Source organism: Cardiocondyla obscurior, linkage group LG11 (assembly GCF_019399895.1).
Source record: "Cardiocondyla obscurior isolate alpha-2009 linkage group LG11, Cobs3.1, whole genome shotgun sequence".
NCBI classification, from domain to species: Eukaryota; Metazoa; Arthropoda; class Insecta; order Hymenoptera; family Formicidae; genus Cardiocondyla; species Cardiocondyla obscurior.
This window is the reverse complement of record NC_091874.1, coordinates 3,370,441-3,383,672: the sequence shown is the minus strand read 5'-3', so window position 1 is coordinate 3,383,672 and position 13,232 is coordinate 3,370,441. Positions and strand designations below refer to the sequence as shown.

Sequence of the window (13,232 nt, the reverse complement as noted above, 5' to 3'; positions counted from 1 at the left end):
AAATAAAAAAATACAGAAAATATTTTTAATATAATTAAAAAAAGTAACTTAGTACATATTTAATAATTATATACTAATCATTAAAAAAAAACCTGTAAAGAGAATAAAAGAATCAATGTTTCCATTCGTTTTTTATACAAGGCCAACCGTTTCAATTGCGATATGTATATAACTACATCTATCTGTTACATTTCACGTCTCATACTTAGCTGTGTTAATGCGTTGGTTTAATCAACGACTAAACGCTAATAGCAGTTTTTAACCGTAGAATTTAATTCAGAAGAATTTATTAAATTTATTGGAAAGACTATAATTTAATATTTTAATCATTTCCGTGATGTTAATTAAAGTTAATGTTTCAAGCGTTAATTTCATATTTCTTAAGATTTAAATTTACATGAAATGTTGTATTAAGATTTGTTTAAACTTTACACAAAAATGTGGTATTTACGAAAAACAATTTAATTTTCAAAAAGTAATATAAAACAAAATTTTTTTCCACTAAAAGTGCTTCCATACAATACGAATATTATATCCATCTATTGTTATAAAGTATGTCACTTCAATTTAGCTGATTTATTTGTTATATTTTACAATAATTTAGTATTAAGCACAATAAAATTCATTTATAGAATTTACTATTCAAAACCATTTTAATGTTACATTAAAACTATTTAGAAAATGTGAACAATGTTGCAATATACCAGTAGTGCGCCAATAAACTCAAACAGGATATTAAGATAAATTGCTATCAATTATGTTAATAATGAACTTATTATTCACGTTCACATTATAGTACAGTACCATCTGCTGACAACAAGTTGTTGGAATTTGTACTAGTTATATGCATATCACAAAAATTAAAATACTTCGGAGTCACTCAAACTAAAAATGAAATAAAATTGCATAATAAAGTAACTACAAATTGCAAATTAAATCATAACTTGTTTTTAAATACTATTTCTTTTTTCTATTCATATAAATTGGTAGAACAAATCACCCTTAAAAATAAAAATTTTTATATAAAGAACATGCTCCATAACTATAGATGGATAAAATCTGATATATGTATATTTTCCTTTACATTCACACTTTCAGGTAAGGCACTATCTTTAGCTTAAAAATTAAATCGAATATTTTCTAAGTATCGAACTCTTCTGTATACGTTTTAGTAAATCTTACCTTGCTCACTTATAATTTTTTAACACGTATTTTACCTTAGGAATTTTTAATATATCTATTGGATTAAATATTTCATCCATAATAAATCAATTTTTATGTTTATGGTGATAGAAATGTTATTATAAAAAGAAAAAAAAAGTTTATACACTAACGTGTATATAACTATTTGACGATTTTACGAAATTAACAAGAAACTTAATTTTCAATATTGTATTTAAATGTCACTTTTAAAAATATGTTATCTATTTGATCTCGATTTGATATATCACATTTATAAATAAATGTTAATAAGATTATTAACATATTGAAGATTTTTCTCACATATAAAAAGTTGCATACGGCACACATTCTTATTTATTCGCACTAATTCCATCCAAGTTCTAAGTCCTCGATTTTGATATTTAATCCTTCAAACGTCGTATCGATACTAGGATCGTCAAAATTTTCATCCAAATCCATTTTCTGTAATTAAAATATTAAAAGTATTATTTTTTTCCTAATATTAATCTAGAAAAAAATGTAGCACAAGAAAATACATAAATTTTTATGCAAACCTGTAATGCAGCGATTTGTGAAGGATCGCCTACTAACAAAATTTGTGGTTCTTTCTCATTTGCATCGTCGATTATTTCAGATACCTGCATCTGTTTGTCTTTTGGTAGTAGCTTAAATTAAAATTAGTTAAGATTAATAAATTGCATAATCATATTAAATTACACTAAATATACATTATATTAAATATTTGCATCTATATCATATTTACAGTTTCTTTCGTAATCTTTTTAGTTTTATTCAGACTAGAGGATTCAATAGACTCCTGTAAAAGTGCATCGGCACCATCATCACTATCGATCAACGCATGAGCTGTTCTTTTGTGCATTACTAACGTGCTACTTTGACGATATTTTCTAGAGCACAATGTACATTCAAATGGTCGTTGAGGCGTATGTACCTACAAAGACAAAAATATTATTTAAAAATAATAGGTTTATAGTTCCATAGTAAACGAACACTTTTCCGGGAGTAGATAGAACTTATCCCAAAAAATGTAAAAAAAAAAACAGGACTTTTCTTCTTGTTCCGATAAATTCTACTCCTGAAAAAGTGTTTGACTAATATTGTACTTTTTAAATATACATTAAAATGCTTACAAGATGATGTTTATATAGACTAGAATATTCAGTAAATCTTCTACCACAGTTTTCTATAGAACAAACATAGGGTTTTTCACCCGAATGTATCCGTATGTGATTTTTGTAGTTTGTAGCGCTAGCAAACGCTTTACCACACGTTGGTTGTGTGCATTTGTACGGTCGTTCACCAGTGTGCGTCCTCACATGAACCTGATAAATATAAAGTCTTTATTAAATTTCGAAAATAAAATACTTTGATAATCATCAAGCCTTATATTTGGTACAGTAATCTGTACCTTTCTAATGTTACTTGTAGTGAATGATCGACCGCAACCGCTAAATGGACATACAAAAGGACGTTCCCCCGTGTGAGTTCTAACATGTTTTAATAGATCACCCGATGTCTTGAAACTTTTATTACACGATTCATTCGTGCATTTGTATGGTTTCTCGCCTGTATGCGTTCGTAAATGTGCTTTTAAACTATAGCCGGTTGAAAAGCTCTTTTTACATTTTGGATGAGAACATCTGTATGGTCTTTGACCGGTATGTGAACGTTCATGAACCTGTGAGAAAAAGATTAATACTAATTTAATAATTAAATTAAAAAAAAAACTTTATTTACAGCTTTTTAGTGTATTATTCTAATTATTAATATTGACCTCAAACAATTACCTACCTTGAGATGATGAGGTGTGCTGTAAACTTTTAAACATCCTTCCCTAGGACAAGGATACCTAATTTTTGTGTCTGATAGTTTATTGACTAAAACCTTAGAATCTTTTTTCTTTAATTTTCCATTTTCAATTTCCCATAAATTTTCATCAACATCTACATGACCAGCAACCATATATGCAGTGCCATTGATAAATTCCACCTGTGAATATGTATTCTCTACATTTTCAGTAGCAGTATCTTCAGTTTGTACAAATGAAGTTGGATCCAATTCTAGTTGGAGAGCTTTAGAATCACCAAATTCTGTCAAATCTCGTAGCAAAATAGTATCCCCATTTTCAAGCGTTGTTTGCAAGGTTTGTGTCTTAAAATCTGAATCTGAAAATGTATGAATGACATGAAATAAATAATATAGTTTCAGATAAATATGTTTTAAATGTAAACTATTAAAATAAGTTCTTTTATATCATCTAGAATAATATTCAAAAGTCAATTTTAAATAGCTACTAACCAATATCACTGAAATTATTTGTAACAAAAGCTTGAGTTCCATCAGGTAGAGTAATTGTGGTCACCATTGTGCCAAGCAACTGATCATCCAATATAAGTTCCTGTACTTGGCTTGAATCCTTTTCAGTGCCATCATTGATCATAACTGATAAACATTCTAGAATATCTACAGGATTAGCCTGAAACAAAATCATACTAAAACATATAGAAATTGTCACAAGTTACGTTGCTGTTTGTCAGCAAGCCATCAGTTTATTTATTACACAGGATAATCTAGTCTAATAATCTAAAAAGCTCCACTATTGAATTCTATCTTCTGGTACCTCAGTTTCATTCAAAATCGCTTCCTCTTCTTCCTCCTCTTCCTGATTTGCAGTGCAATTCGGAGAATCCACACTTTGTGCTGACATAATCTCCTACAGTTGTGATTAAGCTGGGGACAGAAAATATTTCTACAACAGATGCCAAACAAGATGCTACGCGATTTACATTTTCTCCGAGAGCGCGCGAACCGAGGAAGTACCTTTACCGCGCAAATCACGACCGAACGAACGGCATCGTCGTTCCTCGCGATAAAGAATGATAGCGTGAACGACCGGCTCAGCGACAGTCAACAGTCCGTTGTCGTCGGCGTCGCGATTGACGGCGCGGCATCGTTCCCTGGACGAATGTCACAGACGGGCACGTCAAGTCACGTCTATCTTCGCCTTGTCCTCGGGCACGGCTGTCCTGCGAAAGAAGATGGGACTCACGGCACAAGGCGGCATGATAAGACGAGGACTCGTAGCCATGCGACAGGTAACCACACGGCGCGACGTTAACATAACACGCGACAAGAAATAATACGATGCGCTAGCTCGCCCGCACGCGATGAGAATTGGATTTTTGCCGGTCTCCCGGGGTACGCCAAGCATGCCACAAAGAATCTTGGGAAATATTACCCATAAACTCGTCCGCCCGCGAAATCCTCTTGCGACTAGAGCGCGACGGACCGGAACTCCGGCGACGGTCATTTCGCAATGGCGTCGTACGCGCGCCCCGGTTCAAACGTTTGAATGCATGTGACGAGCTGTCCGGTTTCCAGTTTCTTTTTTTTTTTTTTTTAATAATTTGAAAAGAACATGAAAAGCCAGAGACACTTACATACAAAATTGTCTTAAATCTGATTTCAAAAACCTATATATTAATTTCTTTTTCTGATTTTCAAAATTAATTAAAATTAAATTGAAGTATAAAATCTGATTTAAAATATTAATCTAAATTTATAAAATATCCAGCTCTAGTAATGTAGATTGATCTGTTAGTTTAAATAACTTTTTTATAATTTTTACTTCTAAGATTAAAAAATTCTGAAAAGAATTTTTTTTTTAATTCTTAGCATTAAAAAGTAAGTTAAGCTAACCGTTTTTAATAAATTAACTATTGGCAAGTTATTAAAAAACCTAATAAACAGAAACCTAATATCACTATTCAGTTTACATAAACCGCATGTACAATCAATGAGCATCTGCGAATTATCAATTGAATCGTATTCATGCGGAAGTCGAATATACAATGTATAATACAATGATAGTATGATAATTATGGTACGCTCTAAATCGTCCAAGAAATACGTAACACTTGAATTTTTTCCTTTAATCTTGAACTCGCTTTCCATTTCGCACTATAAAAAACGTACCAAGATACTAATTGTATACAATTATAAAAGCAATTTCAATTAAATTCTATTAAGTCAATCAATAGAATAGTATTTTAAAAACTTATAATCTAATAAAAGTTTTTTTTAATAAAAGAATAGCTTTACAATTAATTATTTAAAAAATCGAAGCATGAATCAAGTCTAAAGAAAAAAATAATAGAAATAAAATTTCTAGGAAGTGTGAATTAAAATGATAGAAAAGCAAATGATCCTGTCACTATTCTTTTACATTCAATTTACGTTCCCACTTTTATTTTCGCTAGGACATAATCGTCTGCTTAGAAAGTCATGAAATCGTGAAGAGAACGTCCCTCTCTGAAAGATTATCTCCCGCTTATACGCTTGTTCGACAGGCCCGCATCTTTCTCTTCTGCATCGATTCGTCGGTTCGGCCGCGCGGCTCGTCGTGACCGCGGGGACGAAAAATGCGTGTGTTGCGCGTTCGCGGGACGAAACGTCCGTTTCGTAAGCGCGAGCTAATTCGATGCGAGATGAAAGTGCCTCACCGTGTGATTCCCTCGCGAGAGTTTTAGTCCTTATTACCTCGAGAGTCTCCGCGGTGCCTCGAGTCACACGCAGGTGGGGTACACCTATGCATGTATATCGCGGGTGGCAAATAGCGAGAAGGGGGATGCTGAAATCCATGCATGCGGCCAACAGCGGCCGCCGATGCTCGCAACGCGACCGGGATCAGTTCCTACACCGCGTCCACAACGCGTCTCGCGAAATCCCGGTCGGGTCCTGGTGTCCCTGTGAGTCCGCTGTAAGAACGCTCCTCGTCGTGGCGATTACATTGTAATCTAGACGTGTCGATGCGTGTCTGGTCTTATCGGGATCTTGACGATCGGTATCAGACAAATTATACAACGATGACGGTGGGTGAAGTGACAAGATGAATATGTGTCTTCTTTCTCAGAATTTTCCGGGTGCCATTAGGTTAATCTGAAAATTTTGAATAATTTTAATCCTTTTGTTTACTCATTTTCAAATGCATTGAAATTTAAGTTACGATATCTTATAATTTAATTATTTAGTAATTAACTCTAGAGGAAATACTGCTTTCGCAGAATATTTAGTAAATTATAGTTTTCTTTTTCAAAAAATAAATATAATAAAGTTTGTTTAATTAAATAATAATAATTATTATTATTATTATATTGTAAAACTAATTTATGTTTTTTTAGAGTTGCTTTTATAATTCGTTTCGAGTAATTATCCCACGCGAAATAATTAGTTTATCTAAGGATTTAATTATTAGAAAGGCAAAAGACAGTAGATCAAATGCATTATGCACGCACTTATAAATTTCCGTTTATGTGTATGCGTGTGTATCAACGTAATTGCTTCATTGCGACTTGCTATTACTTAATCAAATCGTGATGTATCACGAGAACGGGATCGCTCTCAGTTTACAGCAATACATATATTTTTTTCCATTCTCATATGTTGTGTGTCAACACTCATATTAATCAACATCATCATATTGTGCAAAAGTAAATTGGGTCGCAAACAAATTTTCTCTATTCACGTCTAAAACGCTCTATGTTTAGTCTAATATTTATAAATTACATGCATATTATTTTTAAGTACAAGAAATTTAAAACATAAAAAAAATTTATTATATAGTTAAAAATGTCTTTATCGCTATAATCAAAATTCCATCGCCTGGTTCTGTTACTTATCAATGCAGAAATACTAGCTGTTTATGCACATGAAGTTTCCGTATTGTACTAGCTTTCAAATGTCGGATTCAATAGCGACCGAATGTGCTCCCAGGTGAAGGTGAGCGGGAAGGAAGGCGAAAGGGTGGGTTTGACGCACCGCTAAGCACGTGCACCTCTTCGAGGATTAAACTCGGCGTGTATACACGCGTTTTGTTAAAGCATAAGAACACTTACTTGCAATCGGTGTAGGAGTATCGATGGTATGCGGAGATATAATGTAACTATTGTCGCTGCCACTGAAAAATATTGCCTTTCATCGTGCAATATTATTAGTACCAATCCTGATTCTAATTCTGGTGGGAAAAGGCTGTTTTGTATACTTGCAGGGAAGGTCAGCGTTCCGCAAGCAGGTCGTTGAAATGATGTAATGTGTTTCAACGTTACGTCAAGTTTATAATATAATAAATTACACTCGATGTTATAATAAATTGCTCCGTAGAATCTAGAAACGAAAATAACGAGTTAGAAACTGATAACTATGAAACCGTAAAGGATCGTAATAAAGTGCATTTCGACGAGAGCATTAATATTATAATAGTTTTATTACAAAGATTAATCTTATAGATTAATTTCGAAGGAAAATATGTAATTTCTTCTTGTGTTATAAAAATATGAATTCTATGCATTTGCATAAAATAATTTTTAGAAACGCACTCACCTTGACACATTTCCATAACATATGCTTTGCACGGTCCATTTTCTTCAACGTGACTCATTAAAAAAGAGATTTATCTGTCGTAAATCTGTACTTTGTGACGTAGAAGTACTCGCCTCGAGCTATCTCACAAAGAACAACATCTGAAGTAATGATCGAATTTAGAAATTGTTTCTTTTCTAGTACTGCAAAAGATAAAATAATTACATATTTTATAATAACAATGTACACTTACAGATAGCAGATTTAATTTGTAAATTTATAAAGCTTGGCTTTATTTAAAATTTGAAAAAAAAGTAATGTAAAAAGCGCAATAAATGATTTCATTGTGACTGATCTTTACAAAAGTATCATATATGCGAGTAGATCCGCAAGTAATATCTTGAAATCCGAGTGCGCAATATGATACACCTTTTACTGAGAAAACTTTCTGTGAAAGCTATTCGGAATTTCATAGTGTATTGAGTTTCAGCAATCGCGCATTGAACAGTATAATTTTTGTGAATCAATATCTGAACATAGTAATATTTCTGCAACTTTGTTAATTAGAAACAAATTGAGACAATTCAAAGTGCAATAAGATCTACTTTATAATTTAATTTTTATACTAATCTTATTTTAGCGAAAGTTAGAAATGTTTGCCAAGAAAAAATCGATTCTAAAGTTTTAAATTATGCTCTGAAACTTCTGAATCGTTTTTTTCACGTTTTCGTGATTAACAAACAATTCAACGTGATTCAGATACAAGATACATCGTTTATTGTGAGATAAATCGTTATTTCGATTTCAGAGAATAGTAGTGTTGTTACTTCTCACGGTAACTGTGGCCAGTTCTCTGCCGCTCGCCAATGTACACGTGAAATTTGTGTCGCCTCCAAATGTGTACGAACATAGCATTACAACAGACGGTAAAGCTACTAATTGCGCAATAATGCTTTATGTCGCACTAAGTTGCTTTAACTCACTCGCATACTTTTTCAGGAGATCGAACGTTGGACCAGAAGTCATTCATCTCAATTGGCCGACGAAGCGCGTCGAAGTATTCTAAAAATTCAAGTAATTATTTTATTTCTTAGTAATTTTAGCACACTTAAAATCTAATTAATATTAATAATACATTTCTTAAACAATAGCGAAAAAGTCACATATATGTATCTGTGATATATTTTTTATAGATTATAATTATAGGCCGGGGGTACCATTGCAAAATCGTTTAGGGCAGGAAGTAACAAGATCAAAAAACGCCGAGTCATTGTGGCCAGTTGGCGTTTTCTTGCCACCAACTGATGTCAATGATCTTGGATATAGTTGGTTGGAAGTGCGACGCGAATACCCTGATTTATATAAAATACAACGTAGGTGTATTTTTTCGTTAATAATTACTGCTTGATATTACAGAACTGGATAATTCGTATTTATCTGTTTTTCGACTTATGCTTTCCATTATACTTTCACATTTTAGACAAAATAATTTCATATATTGCTTTCTGTAATTCGGACTTGTTCTAATTGTAGCACGAGATCCATATTTATTAATTGGCCGCGAAGCAATGATGGCAGTCAAATACCTCTATGGATTAGGTGAACTTTTCTTCGACGATTATCCTCACGCAAGAGCATTATTACGAAATCAGGAAGAGAGGAAGTTGAATGGTTTGCATGGACACGTTCTGAGTAGTCTGAATCCTCGGTCTCCGTTTCACAAGGAAGATAGAAAGGAACCGATCTAGGAGTGATGAAAGAGATTTACATTCAATAACATTAAATGAAAATACAAGATTAATTTTATAATAATTTTCTTTACAATTTTCAGAATGTTACGGATATATTACAGCAAAAAGTAACGAGTTAAAAACTAACGTATCTTTTCGCAGAAACAACAGAAAATATATATTTAATAATAATATATTTTAAATTACTAACTAATAAAATATTAAATATTAAAAATAAAATTTTACTGCTACTGCTTTAAAGCCGAATCTCAAAATTTTCTCAAGGTAATTTCAAATTAACAAAATTAATAAACTATAAAATTTTTTAATATATGTAGTATTAAAACACATCTTACTTGGGATTATTTTATATGTATTACAAAGAACACATTATTTGACACATCCGCAACATGCACTCATTATAAAAATTCTCGCTTTTTCTGCAAAGAGTTCACAGAAAAATCAATCACTCCTTCCTTATTCGACGGAAAATCGTATACGTCCTTAAATAAGCCATCGTGTTAAGCACAGAACTATCGTTATTAAAAAATCACTAGCGATAGTCGATCTTATTGTCCCATTACAAAGATCTCCGTAACAGAGGCACATATACACTTTTTTATAATTCCACACAGTATAAGCACATCTTTCCTCATTATCATCAGGACCTCTCTGGAAACATAATCTTTGCGTGGCAATACCGTATTCTGTAAAATAAATATATTTATATTTTAGAAGATCTTTTTATAAAAGAACAATTAAGCTATATCAATTAAATTTTTTTTTATTATTTAATAAATAATTTTATTAATAACGTAAAATATAAAAGTAATATGCATATATAAAATATGTATTTTTAAATTATATATGTATTTTTATTGCAATATAAATTATGTTACTAAATTGTTTTTAAATAATTTACCATTGTTTAAATTTTGACTTTCGATAATTTTTCCACACCATCCAGAAACGCATGGCACCGCATCAATGCCTTTTTCAAGCGAGATTTGCGTTGAATTCATAGTGAAAGGATCTTTGCACGAGCCTAGATCTCCTCTCGATCTGCAGCTTATGCATCTTCGAAGAATGCCTGTAATAGCGCAACAAATGGAACTGTCACTTTTACCTGCTATCGCTCGAGCGTTATTTTATTTACGTCGCGATTGACAGACATCGAGCGAGTAATAACATGCACAGTTTTTTCACAGATGGTATATGTGTTAAATAAAATTATTCGTATATGTTGCAATATGATTTGCCTTTTAACAATAAATAATAAGTATATAAATTCCAAAACTATTTTGTTTCTAAGATATTTACAGATATTTGTAGAAAATACTAGTTTGACAAATCTATATTATTAAATAAAATAAAATAAAATAATAATTAAAATCTGTAGAAATTTCACAATCAGAGAAAGTTTTTTAGTGGGAACTCACCAACACATTCTTGCAGTGCAATTATACAGAAAGTCACGACAATAGCTTGGATGCTTGTTCGAAATTTCATCCTATTTCGTTTATTATTTCAGTTCAGTCTTTTTGTTATTAAAACCTATTAGCTCGTTAGTTAACACCGTAGACAATGAGCCGGGAGCTACGATAGAACAGCCATTTTGGAACTAAACTTACTGTCTGGAGACAGATAGGTACGCGTTGTAGCTGTCTCTACCCAGTTCCCCCTTTCACTCGAGTTTAAGGTCACAGCCGAAGAAGATCGAGAGAATGTGAAGGAGATAGTTACGAGGTCTTACGAATGAATGTTCTCGATCGATAATCAGTCACACTTGTGCACAATGCTTATTCAACAAATTTATCCACAACGAATGCAATAATAATATAATTTAATCAAAGATGTAATTATTAGTTTCAGTAAAATATCTGATTAATTTATGTATTTATACTAATGCTATTCAATTTATTCTTCCAAAGAATTATCTTGTAATAAAGACTGAAATTTGTCTCTTTGTCGACAGGCCATTATTACACCCGCGCAATAGCAAAGTGAAGTCAAAAAAATGATGAATCCTAAATAACCCAAATGCCGAAAGAAAGCTGTAAAATGACATAAATACATTCAAATTTACAAAATTATAAAAATTTTGATGACTACAATTATTTGTTTAACAATATTTAATAATGTAACTTTTATAATTATTTTAATTACTTTTTATACACTCTACAATAATGTTCATTATGCAAATTTAACTAACCTTGTGTTAAAAGTCGAGTTTTAGATACAACAACGATCTTCAGGCGCATCATATTAACGTTATCTACGTAACAGGTGTAGTTACCTTGTTCATCACTGGAAACGTCTACCACAAAAGAATAAGAGTTAAGAATTTATTATTTTATACAAAAATTATTAAGTCTTGTTATACATTTAATTAAACAATGTATATTTTAGATTTGAGAAATTAAAAATAATATATGCTGTTACCTGTTAAGTAGAGTGTTGAAAAAGTATCTACTACAAGTCGAGGTTCATTATCTTTTCTACGAAAAGATAGACGAGTTCCCTTCTTCAAAATAAGTGTATCCTTTTTCCAAGTGACTTGTGACGTTACGCTAGATCTATATTTAAAATATATTTTTGTTCTTAATATTTACATTTAAATGTGTAAAACATTAGATATAGAATTAACTAAATTTTATAAAAGATTTTAATAATCAAGAAATCTTTATGTAAATTACTCCGGACAAGATACAGTTAAATGTGAGCCTTCGGCGAGAACATATTGTTTAGCATAGCGAAACTTTTTGCTTTTTTTTCTCTTCTTTACAAGCGGACATTTTTTGCAAATATCTGTTAAAATAAATTCCGGCAAATATCGTACGACACGACTGACGCTAGGAAATTCACTTTGAAGCAGAACAGATCTAAAAATGCACGACATTAAAATTTGTCGTGTCGTTGGGTAAAGAATTACTGTTAGAGATTTACGATTACTTGCAAGGAAGCATCGGAGATCTTCGGAAAAACCGTATAATGATCGAGTCATTTCTTTCTATCATCGTCTAATAATTTAAAACACAAAATTTATAATAAAAAATGTATAATGCAAAAGGCTACAAATACGATTATAATACTTACCAAATTTATGTTTCGTTTTAATCTACAATAGCCTTTGCTGGTTTTGACACCATGATTATTTATGCATTGTTTACAAGAACTCCATGGACTCCATTCAGACACTGCTTGAAGGATTACTCCTTCCTCACGGATCTCTGTTAAATCCATCATTTTCGAGACCTGGTAAAATTTTTTTTTTTATTGTTAATTTATTAATAAAAAAAAACAACCAGCTTTGCTATAACTGTTCTATACTTACTGCAAATCTCATAGTCACAGGCCATAAATAAGTTTCGCGATATCTTTCCCACTCAGTTATGTTTCCTTTTTCTACAAATTCGCCGTCAATATCTTTGAGAATTGCTATATAAGCAACAAAAAATTAAAATATTCTTTTAATGTTAAACGTGCATAATACAAAATATTCGAATAAAATGCGATATTATTTTTATAGTTTTACGTTCGATCCTATAATTGTACTTGTCTTCTTTCTCTTGTCCGTCTTTGCCATGGCATCGATAAATGCCGGCATCAGCATCTGTGAATCTTTTCACGACGAGAGAAAGATCTGGTGTGACGTAAACTCTACTGTACGAAATGTTATTATCCATTTCTAGTTCGACTTCCCTTTCGGGTTGTTCTAGATAACGATCTTGATAGTACCAAATTTTAGATTGTGGTTCTTTGTGCTCGTTGCTTCTGTAAAAAATTCCAACTTCTGATAATCCATCGTCGCTCTTTTTTTTTTTTTTATTTACTTCTACATTTACACACGAATAGAATTAAGATTATTCTCCGATGTTGTTATTGACTGACTTGCAGATATTTTGTTACGTCAAAAAATACGTCTGAATCTTACCAATAATG

General features: G+C 31.8%; 4 protein-coding genes across 4 annotated transcripts; 1 reads left to right on the top strand and 3 right to left on the bottom strand.

Moving 5' to 3' along the window:
- Window positions 1–11: 11 nt before the first annotated feature.
- Window positions 12–4,435, bottom strand: LOC139106434 (zinc finger protein 76). Its single transcript, XM_070663209.1, has 8 exons — window positions 3,824–4,435; window positions 3,502–3,679; window positions 2,995–3,368; window positions 2,612–2,881; window positions 2,334–2,525; window positions 1,946–2,134; window positions 1,737–1,847; window positions 12–1,644 (listed from the first exon to the last, which is right to left on the bottom strand). Exons 1-8 carry the CDS (start codon window positions 3,908–3,910, stop codon window positions 1,546–1,548), a joined length of 1,500 nt encoding a protein of 499 aa, XP_070519310.1. The 5' UTR covers window positions 3,911–4,435; the 3' UTR covers window positions 12–1,545.
- A 1,112-nt stretch (window positions 4,436–5,547) lies between these two features.
- Window positions 5,548–10,193, top strand: LOC139106447 (uncharacterized). Its single transcript, XM_070663232.1, has 5 exons — window positions 5,548–6,074; window positions 8,369–8,486; window positions 8,560–8,634; window positions 8,754–8,933; window positions 9,094–10,193. Exons 1-5 carry the CDS (start codon window positions 6,012–6,014, stop codon window positions 9,306–9,308), a joined length of 651 nt encoding a protein of 216 aa, XP_070519333.1. The 5' UTR covers window positions 5,548–6,011; the 3' UTR covers window positions 9,309–10,193.
- Window positions 9,795–10,869, bottom strand: Rtv (QVR superfamily protein rtv). The gene is made up of 3 exons (XM_070663236.1): window positions 10,730–10,869; window positions 10,213–10,380; window positions 9,795–9,997 (listed from the first exon to the last, which is right to left on the bottom strand). The coding sequence occupies exons 1-3, from the start codon at window positions 10,797–10,799 to the stop codon at window positions 9,795–9,797; spliced, it is 441 nt and encodes a 146-aa protein (XP_070519337.1). The 5' UTR covers window positions 10,800–10,869.
- A 335-nt stretch (window positions 10,870–11,204) lies between these two features.
- On the bottom strand, window positions 11,205–13,064 carry LOC139106459 (uncharacterized). The gene is made up of 8 exons (XM_070663248.1): window positions 12,826–13,064; window positions 12,625–12,728; window positions 12,387–12,545; window positions 12,243–12,310; window positions 11,987–12,172; window positions 11,733–11,866; window positions 11,503–11,607; window positions 11,205–11,344 (listed from the first exon to the last, which is right to left on the bottom strand). Exons 1-8 carry the CDS (start codon window positions 12,974–12,976, stop codon window positions 11,208–11,210), a joined length of 1,044 nt encoding a protein of 347 aa, XP_070519349.1. The 5' UTR covers window positions 12,977–13,064; the 3' UTR covers window positions 11,205–11,207.
- Between the last annotated feature and the right edge of the window lie 168 nt (window positions 13,065–13,232).